General features: G+C 43.5%; 1 protein-coding gene and 1 long non-coding RNA gene across 2 annotated transcripts; one reads left to right on the forward strand and one right to left on the reverse strand.

Moving 5' to 3' along the window:
- Nucleotides 1-444: 444 nt before the first annotated feature.
- LOC127346018 (uncharacterized) lies at nucleotides 445-3,134 on the forward strand. The gene is made up of 4 exons (XR_011754408.1): nucleotides 445-564; nucleotides 828-899; nucleotides 1,794-1,861; nucleotides 2,811-3,134. It is a non-coding gene; the product is annotated as an uncharacterized lncRNA (long non-coding RNA).
- A 1,188-nt stretch (nucleotides 3,135-4,322) lies between these two features.
- LOC127346019 (E3 ubiquitin-protein ligase ORTHRUS 2) lies at nucleotides 4,323-8,991 on the reverse strand. Its single transcript, XM_051372551.2, has 9 exons — nucleotides 8,455-8,991; nucleotides 6,813-7,345; nucleotides 6,600-6,725; nucleotides 6,259-6,358; nucleotides 6,089-6,153; nucleotides 5,896-5,998; nucleotides 5,673-5,814; nucleotides 5,352-5,566; nucleotides 4,323-5,271 (listed from the first exon to the last, which is right to left on the reverse strand). The coding sequence occupies exons 1-9, from the start codon at nucleotides 8,902-8,904 to the stop codon at nucleotides 4,666-4,668; spliced, it is 2,340 nt and encodes a 779-aa protein (XP_051228511.1). The 5' UTR covers nucleotides 8,905-8,991; the 3' UTR covers nucleotides 4,323-4,665.
- Nucleotides 8,992-10,634: the final 1,643 nt, after the last annotated feature.

The following is a 10,634-nucleotide window of genomic DNA, read 5'->3' on the forward strand; positions in this document are numbered from 1 at the left end:
GAGAACTAAACAAGCATAAGCTGATTAAAGCTTATAGTTACAATACATCTCGCTTTTGCCTATGTGCCGGAGCGCAGCGTCTCACTTTTTTCCTTTGCGCCGGGGAGCAACGGGTCCCCTTTTAAGCTGTCGGAACACTATATACTATATAGTTGCAATACTTAATCAAAGTGGAACTGTCGGAACACTATATACTTTGGGCTGCCACGTTACGTTGTTTGGGAAGGTTCTTCAGTTGCCTTGGTGACATTTTGTGATAGAATCCATTGTTGTTAGTGTGATCCCGAGTGTTATCATAAAGATGCTTCTATCACTGTTTGTACTTTGTGATTCATTTGTTTTCCGGGCCTTTTTCCCTGTTGCAGCTTGTTACAGTTACATATATTAATTTGGCCGTTTCATTGGAAGCTACTCAAGCAATAGGGAATCTAGCTCAAGGGTTCATATAGTTTGAAACATGACTCTGGAACTATGTTGTAAGGGTTCGGGCATCTGACTGGGCGAGCAAAGAACTCTCAAGATAATATCCCTTCAGCATAGCATAGAAAGAGTGGGAACGGAGAGGTATGGATAATCCTGAACCCTCGTTGCCGGTGTTATTTATATGAACCCTGGAGAGATAGGGATAATCCTGAACTCACAAGATAAGATAACTATTTTAATAAGGCTGACGAGATCTTGTATGACCGATACATCTTGCTGCACACTTTTTTTTAATAATGGACACATATCTTAAGAAGTGAAAGATAGAATGTTTTAAGGCAGTGTTGTTTTATACATACTGTAAGAAGCAAAATTGTTTCATGGGACATGCTTCCTATGTGCAGGTATCTATGTATTGTCAACATTGCTTCCCAGTTCGACTTGTTGTCTGGTTGCAGTGATATTAGTGTACAGAGGTATATGTTTGTATATCCTTTTTTTATATGTTTGTGTATCTTGTCATCTGATACATCATATAGCCTGTCTTTGAAACACTGGCAGTACCATAACAGTTTCCATGTCTATTCAGTTAATATGTATTGTTCCTTCATTCTGTGTGGGATATCTAATCTCTATCATCAAGTGAAGACTACCTTGTTTCAAGTTTTCAACATTTAGTTAATCCAAATATGTTTTCGTGCATGTCCCAGTTATTGAAACTTGAATAATCATGAAGAGCTAAATGAAACTTGGACTGAACGTAAGCCCCTTACAAAGTATTTCTGTTTATTGATTTAACTCCTTCTGGAGAGATATACTACTTGGATTTATGTGGCTTCCATTTTCCAGTTCTAAGCTCGCTTCAACATTATATGTATATTTATACATCTGGACTAGAAACGAGATTGGATCTATAGTTGAAGCCACAACAACTACCAAGGCACCAATATTATATTGTACTAGCATTCTCTTATCATATATAGCTAAACAAAGATCCGGATGCAGGGAACCTTTGGCTTCACAGTCTTTAGTAAAGTAAAATGAGTTGAGCTTTCATCATACCTACCACTCTTTTTATGGTTGATGGAAACCTTGTGGTTTTTCGTTACTCGATCAGTCGATCTCCAACTTAATTAGCTGCACTGGGATTTTGAATTGTCTGTTCATCTAGCTAGCAGTATAGTTTGCACTCTGCATCATTCATGGTTTTGTGACTCATGTTTTTTGGGTTGCAGTTTTCCAGGAGATCCATTTCCCCATATTTTGAGGCAATTCATTTTTGTGTGTGCTTTGAATTGTTATTTCAGTCACCTGTTGTAACTGTCTACTTACTGTACCTGCTTGACAAAACTATATGTTTTGTTCTGTAGTTCCTACTGCTATTGCTGCCATTGACTTCCACATGTACCTAATGGGCAAAACTGAAGATCAAATTAAGGTCAGTCAATGAGGGTAAACCTTTTTTTCTTCGTGATGTAATATTTTGAACTATTTACTTTGTGATACTCACTCATATCTACTACATGGATTTAGTGAACCATCATTAGAAAAAATCCTCCTAGATCTACCTCCTAAAGTAATATTTTGAACCATTATTGAACAGTGCAAGGGATTTGCTTTAGTTCTCTGAAAGGAAAGGTTGAATCTCTTGATTATAAACTATACATATAATGGATTAGTGAACAAGGGAAAATCCCAAGAAAGGTTTTCTTATTATGTACAAAATTTTATTTTATTAATACGTACTTGCAGTGCTAAAGTACTAGAAATTATCCCCAACAAGGAGTGCCTCACCCCTCAAGTTTTCTTTGCAAAATCGGTCAAATATTATTAGCGTAGCCACCATTATTGAACAGCATGTTCATATAATATTTTCCACTCCACTTCCATCAATATATGAAAATTACAAGTTAGTGTCGAGATCTTTCAAATATTATTAGGATAAGAAGTATGCTCAGATAATATTTTCTTTCCACTCCCATCAGCATTCTGAAATTACATGTTAGTGCTGAGATCTTATTGTGTTGAACATGTTATTATCAACGTTAGTTCTGAGATCTTAATGGAATATGCTATCAAAATTGAGTAGTGCTTCATCCTGAGCCTATATAATGACATAAGAAAAGTTATGCACATAATACGGTTTTCTTGCTTCATATCATCCCAAATGAATCTGTAATTTCTGATGATAAAGCAAAAGTTCCTAGGTGGTTGCAGATATAAGATTTCTAAGCCAATGTAATTCAATGCAAGCCGCTTATATATATATATTTTACATTCAGTAGGAAACTAAATTGCACTTACTATTTTGTGTTCTTATTTTATCTTGACAAAACATGATATTTTCTAAATTATTTAAGCTTACCTTTTCCTGTATGCTTTTGTAGTCACAAATGTATTGCATGTTACCGTCTTGATAGTCCCGGGGGAAAAGCTTGTGGTTTGATCAACTATTGGTGGCTTGCTAAGGCTACTATTGTAGAGATCATGACTACTCTCTTTCACTCACAGTTTGTACACAATAAGATTATATCTACCATGGAAACTGGGGAATAAGTGTCAACATTTTTGGTCAAGAAACCGATTGATGATTGGTATATTACATATGCTCAGTTTATCACTTTCTTCCAGTTTATGGCCTCTTTGTGATGCATTTTTCCCGTGCTTGCCATAATTGATGTATTAATACTCTACTGGTTCCTTATACTCCAATTTAGAGGTTTTCCAAATATTGTGATGGAGTTCGTTTTCAGAATTTTGTTATGTCGAAGGAAAACAATCAGGTTTACGCAATTCAGAAATTCTCAAGTTGCATAAAATATATTATGTGTTAGTTGCGAAAATAACAAGAAACCAAATACTCAAGCATTATGTTGGGTTAATGATTGTATGTATTACTTCAAATAAAAATACGGCTGTTATGTGTTCTTATTGTACTCCTTGTGTTATGTGCTTATTGTACTGATCACGTTAAGAAAGTGGATACTCTATTGATATGTGACCAAGAAAACTCCCGACAAACTAATGGAGCTTTTGGTGACCGTATGAGCTTTTTGGTGTCCATATTTCTTTTAGTGAGTTGCACATCATTGAGATTAAAGCATGTGTTTAGGTTACATGGAGTTGGTACAATTTATAGTTATTGTTATATCAGTATAGAAACTCTTCTTCTTTGAGGATACAAACTTTTGGCCGACTAAGTGTGTGTTTCTATTATCGATAAATTATGGCAGTATCAAGTTTTGGTCACTTGAATAATAGATAGAACTTACAGCTCCGAAAAACGATCAGATAGCCGCAGGTCGGCGGATTAGATGGGGTGGAGGGAATGGAGGGAGGTATAGCTGATCAAGGTAGAGGGCTAGGGAGATTGGTTAAGAGAAGAGATTGTACTGTTAACGCAAATCGTAATGAGGATGGACGGTATCAGCCGAGAATAGTGGTAGACATTGTTTGCGCGGGGCAAACATTCGAAATAGTTTTGGTTCCCGTCGGTTAAGGGGCTGAAAATCTCGAACCAAACTTTTTGTCTTGCTATTCTTAGCAAGTAGAAAGATTCTTCTTGGAATTATTAAATTGTCATATCTGACTGTAGCATGTCAATGGAATGGTGTGTCCGCAATATACTAAAGCTAAAATAAGCTAAAACTTATGGTTTAACTTCTGATTTGATTCTTTCATTTGTGCTACCTAAAATTATGGTTAAATTCTAACTTGATTCTGCCATTTGCGCGATAGCGCAACGGGTCATCTAGTAGCATCTAAATACATCTAGATTTTGACAAATCTCAAGCATCTATTTATAGAATAGACAGAGGTAGTATGAAAGAACAACTTCAATGCTGAACTGCCAACATCTATCAGTGAAAAACAAAGGCAAACAAGAACCAACATGCAAATAGAGATATAAACGAGCATATATATATATAGTTGTCACCCAGGACAAGCCTGAACGAACAAAGCTCATTCAGCTAAAACAAGATGCAGTAAACAGTATCTGCTTGTGCCTAATAAGGAGAAACTATATATGTATCTCCAACCAGCGCACCTTACTTGTATTTGTTCTCCTGCGCTTCCTCATCTGATAGTCTCAAGGCAAGCAGTCTAAATATATATAGATTACATAACACAAACGACCAGCCAAAAAAACGGAGCAACCAACTGAGGCTTGCGGCTTCTGCCACTTCTTTCAGTTCTAGCCTCAGGGCTCCTCCCCCACCTACGGTACTATTCTAGAGGCAATCAGTTGCCACCGCCAGCCATGGCGCTGCTCCTGGTCCTGCTACCAGGGCTCCCACCACCATCCACCAGCCCGCTGGTCCTGATAGCACAGCGAGGGCTGCTGGCAGCAGGACTGCCACCACCTCCAGGGTTCTTCACTTCAGCTGTGGCAGCAGAGACAGTCTTCTTCCTTTTACCGCCGCCAGCTGCAGCTGCCTCAGTGCCACGCCCCTTGCGCTTCTTCTGAACCTGCTTGGCAACCTCCTCCTCCTTGGTTTCAACAGCAGTCTTGGTAGCCTCCTCCATGTCAGCATCCTCTTCAGCTGCAGCAGCAGCAGTGGTCTTGGTCTTGTCAACTTTGCCTTCCTCCTTATCTACTTTGCACTTCAGAGCCTTCTTAGCATCTTCCATGCTTTCAACAACAATCTTCACAGCAGGAGCGTCAGTATCCTGTTCTCCATCCTTGGTCTCAGCACCAACATTCCCCTCCTCATTCAGGCTGCTGTCATCATCTTCCTCATTCTCCAGAGCATCCTCATCTTCCTCACCAGGTACCTCCACTTCTTTCTTTTCCTCAGCAGCCTTGGCTTGCAGAGTCACAATCAGATCCATCACCTCTCGGTTGATCTGTAAGAGAAAATATCAAAAGGCATCAGCAAACACGCATTACTTAGATACTTTCAGCACTTATGTTCAACTAACTGTACCTGTGGGTTCTCCAGGAAGTCGCAGATGTCATTTGGGCAGGAAGGGCACCTCTTCACAATCTTCTGCACACGCAGAGAGCGCCCACCCCTGCTTCTCTCCCTCACTGAAGCCTGGCCAGCAAATGCCCCGAGCAGGCAGGCTTTGCAGAAGTTGTGACCACATGGAGTGGTAAGCGGCTCTGTTATCACATTCTTGCAAATGGCACACCCAAACTCTGTATACACAGAAGCAAGTGTTACCAGAATTACTTGGGATACATTACAATTCTCTTAAGCCAACATAAGATGTTGCAACAAGATAACACACAGGATAAAAATTACCTTTCAACAGCTTCTCAGCCAAAGACAGATGAGAACGCCTTTGGGCTTGCCTGATTTCCTTGTCAGTTTCAGGATCCCCTGTACGGATAGGCTTCTTGCTGATTGGTTCAGGCTTCACCCACGTCCAGACCTTTTTCGCCACCTACAATCAAACATAGATCAGTCGTGATAGTATGGTGATAATGACAGAAGAAAATACACGTGTATGTACATACTAACATACATCATAGTCCCATGAAGGAGATCCCTTCCTTTCAGTTATGTCAGTTGCACCTTGCAGCTCCTTGATCTTGGGCAGTGGTCTTGGCAGGTCACCAGTAAGAACACTAAATAGCACAACATCAGAGTTAAGCAATGCATGTTGTTTGTTAACACAAGCATATCACCAATACAGATAGGTAAGCAATTTGTCAAACCTGGCCCAAGGAGCTGCTTCATTGTCACAGCGCACAAACAGGTACCTGCAGACCTTGTATTTACCCTAAAGCAGAAACCAGAATAGCATACATTAATCTTCCATAAAAAGAACATGTGCCACAGGCTTAGAGAGCAACATGTGCAGCAAGTGTACAAGATATAAAAATACCTGAACACCAATCTTCCTCCAACATTTCTCAATTCGGTAAACACCATCGTACCGCACACCCTTGACAGGAGCATATGAAGAACGCTTCTCTTTGTGGGACCTTTTTAAGATAATTTAGTCAAGCATTAGTTGACAAACAAGAGGATATCAAGGATACCGGCAAGAAAGTGGATGAGCTCCACATTTGCAACAGTATGTGACAACCAATGAAAATAAATCATGGTAAGACGATTAACAAGGAACATCATTAATAATGTAGAGTCAACAGCATTATAACACAATATCATCAACTGATCAAAACCTTGGGTTTCAGGGAATAAGGATGGCAGAAATAATCATACCGTACAACCCTGACAGGGTAACCCTTCAAGCAACTAAGACGCAAAGCAGCATTCATCTTTTCAAATTTCTGGTCTGAAGATTGGTTCTTATTTGTTCGCTTGTTCCCACTTAGATCCCTTCCACCACTGTCAGTACAAATTATTTACAGAAATAAGTGCTCATATCTAGGATTAGAAGTACAAGGGTATCATCAAGTGGTTAAACAAACAAACCTTCCAGTATACAGAAACCACTCTCCATGGTCCTCATCATCTATGTAACCTCCTGAGAGTGCTACTGACTGAGCACCGTGTGTAGACTGGCCAGCAATACCAGCTACATGAGGGAAATGAGCACCCCATTGCCTGCATTCAAGGCGGTCTTCCCATGTATCCCCAACTAAAACACCAAGATTCCTTTTGGGATCATATTTTGCAGGAATGGGGCCAAAATGATCAGGTGCAATAGTCACAAAAATTTGTCCACTTGAAGCATTTGCTTTCCCAGACTTGACTGCCCTTTCAGTTGTAAAAGCCGAGTCAGGCCTATCTTTGTTTTCTACAGAATGATATGTACCAGCCGAGACAGCTGATTTAGCATTCTTTGCATTCCTAGCCGTACGGATAGCTGCAACTATTGCTAAGTTAATCCTTGGTAGTTGTACCATCTGGGATGGGAGCGTTCTCCGACATTTTCCACATACCCTTTTCCCACTATGAACCCACTTCTCAAAGCATTTCAAGCAGAAGTTATGGCCACATGGTGTCTGCACATAAAGAATGTAGAATGATGTAATTAGAAACGGTACCAAAAAGATGTTCAAGAAACGAGCCAGAGTAGTAGCAGGGTTATGTTATCCTGGGTAGAGTACCCAGTTAGAATAAAAATATGCAAGTAATGATGGCAGATGCTCAAACATAACACAGCATCAAACGAGCAGAAATAGCAACTGGGAATGACACAGTATGCGCAAAAAGGAGTGAAGCTCCTCATAGCGCAATTCTAAAGCTTTAACATGAGTTCATAGCAGAGCTTGCACAAGAGTCTGAACATACAACAACATCTAGAGCTCATTTATCATTGCTCACAACGCAAAACAAGAGGCATCAAATACAATGTACTATCATATTATCATATAAACTGTGTTTCCATGTCTGGAAAGAGAAGAAGTGCTAGCAAACAATACCAAATAGGAAGTGTGTGCTCATGCTGAATATTTGTATTACAGTCTGCAGTAATAACTGTGACGAAATGGATACATTGATTTGAATCATCCAATATCAACAGAAATTTACAAGAAACAGCTTCCTGCTTGATGAAACCATTCCAATTGGTCATACAGATACAGGTTTATATTTTTAGGTGCGCTTTTAGAGTTTGCAGGTCTAGGTGTGGTCTTAAAGTTTGCAGGTGATTAGCCTAAAACGACACAGGCTGTGAACCTTTACTCGTATCTCGCTACAGACAAGCACTGCATCGATTACAGACAAAAACTAGAAACGGCCACACAGGAGAGGCACGCAATCGATCAGTACCCTCTGAAGCACGTTTCAATCAGTTGGAATAAATAAATCTCAGTACTAGTAGTACTAGCGCAGAACTGAAGTGAATGGGGATCGATTGATTACGTGAAAACAGATGGAAGCTGCGGCCAAGAGGACGACCATTACTGCACATCTAATGATCAGATTTAACCAATTATTATTATGACGGGCATACAGAAGCAGATCCATAAAAACGAGATCCGGGTTACCCAGATATACTACTAGTAACTGATCTAATTGCAAAATAACTTATGTAATTACTAGTAATAATATAGGAGTAATAACAGGAGCGAGGGTGAGGCGATAAGGCGGGGGGGGGGGGGGCGCTTACGGTGACGGGGCGGTCGGGCAGCTTCATGCAGAAGGAGCAGGTGATGTTGGAGCCGATGATCGCGAACGCGGTCTTGGCCACGACATCGTCCTCATCCTCGCCGTCGTCGAGGGCCTTGCGCGCGGCGCCGCCGAGGAGCTCCTGGCGCAGGCGCGCCTTGTCGAGGTCGGAGAGCGAGGCGTCGGCCTCGATCCTGCGGATGGCGGCGAGCAGGTCGGCGCCGCCGCCGGCCCCGGCTCTGGTGGCGGCGGGCGCGGGCGCGGGCGCGGAGGAGCCGGAGCAGTCGGGGCAGGCCCAGGCGGCGGCGTCGGCGAGCGCGGGCGGGGCCGAGAGGCAGGGCGAGTGCCAGGGCGTGGCGCAGGTGGCGCAGCGCAGGAGGTCGACTTCCGCCGGGGACGCCGCGCCGCACACCATGCACACGCCGTCCCCGTCGCACGGCAGGTCGGCCATCGTTGGATGCGGCGGCGGGTGGGGAGCGCTAGGGTTTTGGGGAAATGGATTGGTGGAGATTGGAGGGAGGTTTCGAAATTTCGATTGTGCGGGGACGGTGGCCTCTGCCTCGCTCCGCCTTGCTATTTCTAGCCTGGCGTGGTGGCGGAGGAAGGGGAGGGTGGCGGGGCCCACGAGGCAGCGGTAACGGACGTGGGCGGCCTACACACGCAGACGTGCACGCGACCCAGACGCTGACGGCGGGACCGGGCGTCGCCGGGCCCCGCGTGGCGGTGGGGGTGGGTGGGAGACGGTGGGTGGAGATGCTTCTGCCTGGGCGGGGAGGTTTTGGGGGTTTGGGGCGGACGGCGGGCGATGTGCGCGCGCGGCAAGGCGAAACTGGAAAGCGGCGCCGCGAAATGACGACCCTGCCCCTGTGCGGGATGAGCGGTGGAGGTGGATTGTCCAGGATTTTGGTCTTCCTCTGTCTACTCTTGACTGGACTGGACGTCTGACTTCTTTTTTTTTACAGTTTGACAGGACATCTGACTTGACTCGACGTGATCCGTGGCAGGAGAGTCATGGATCTCTGTGCGAGGAGAATTGTTTTGGGTTGCCACAGGTTACTACCGGTGGTAAAAACCATTGGATACCTTTGGCTGTGTTTAGCTTTGGGCCTAGATCTGATTATTCAAAGAAAAAATTGTGCAGCCAAAATATTGACCATGTCAGAGATACTTATGGTAAAAATTTTGTGAATACCTTGGGTACTATTAGTAAATCTTATCTGGGTCTGAATTCGTAGTTTGGCAGAAATTTTAAACAAAATTAGGCACAATAACATGTTAAAAATTACAACCAACGACAATACCCGGAAAAAAAAGGTATGCTCGAAAACAAGTGAATATGTGAACACATCACCTTCGAGAACAAGAGAATCGGCATTGATTTCGAGCGGCAGGAGTTTTCTGGTTGCATACGGCTTTGGGACCGTTTCCACGGACTTCTTGATCCTTCCTCAGTTGGATCTCTTCGGCTTCTATGGAGTTGTTCATCCTTCCTCTGTCAGATCTAGATTGGCTTCTATGGATCTGTCAACGCTTCCGCGACCAGATCTAGATTGGCTTCTATGGATCTGTCAACCCTTCCTCGACCAGATCCGGACTGGCTTCAACGAATACCTGATATGTTAATTGTAAATATCTTACTAAAAGAATACCTGATATGTTTGTGTGTAGATGATTTCAAATCATCAAGCACCGCAAACACCAGGATCCCCCTCTGTCCGCTCCTTGACATCCACATATCTAAGGATAGGGCCACCACCATCGCGACACCGCTCACTCGAGATCTAGATGTGCGGCCCACCTTTCGGGACCTCCGCTCCGGTGTCCATGCTCATGGTGACAAGCCAACAACCCCTTCGAAAAGGTAGGGATAGGACACTTAGATCTAAGCCCGTCTGGCCGAGATCTAGCCCAACTGCGACCAACCGAGAAGATGGAACTACATCGAAGGGTTGCGAGTATGATGAGACATCCTGCACACGGTGACAACATGATCTACTTTCCCCGTGCAACGCCTCTCCGGCATCCACAAACCATCCTGCACACGGCAAGAGGAACCCCACCAGACCCGCCCGACGGCCCAGACCTAGGACCCCATGCCTAGATCTGGTCATCGCCGCCCATCTCAACGGTCACTTCGCCACCGTTGGCTAGCATCACCACCTCGAGCGCCCCTAAATGCAC

Source organism: Lolium perenne, chromosome 3 (assembly GCF_019359855.2).
Source record: "Lolium perenne isolate Kyuss_39 chromosome 3, Kyuss_2.0, whole genome shotgun sequence".
Taxonomy (NCBI): Eukaryota; Viridiplantae; Streptophyta; class Magnoliopsida; order Poales; family Poaceae; genus Lolium; species Lolium perenne.

Excerpts from the sequence above, each read along its gene's own strand:
- LOC127346019 (XM_051372551.2), bottom strand. The coding sequence starts at position 8,904 with ATGGCCGACCTGCCGTGCGACGGGGACGGCGTGTGCATGGTGTGCGGC. Across the intron at positions 6,726-6,812 it reads TGGTTTCTGTATACTGGAAG|TGGTGGAAGGGATCTAAGTG; the intron begins GTTTGTTTGTTT and ends TTGTACTGACAG. Across the intron at positions 6,154-6,258 it reads GGAGGAAGATTGGTGTTCAG|GGTAAATACAAGGTCTGCAG; the intron begins GTATTTTTATAT and ends TTTCTGCTTTAG.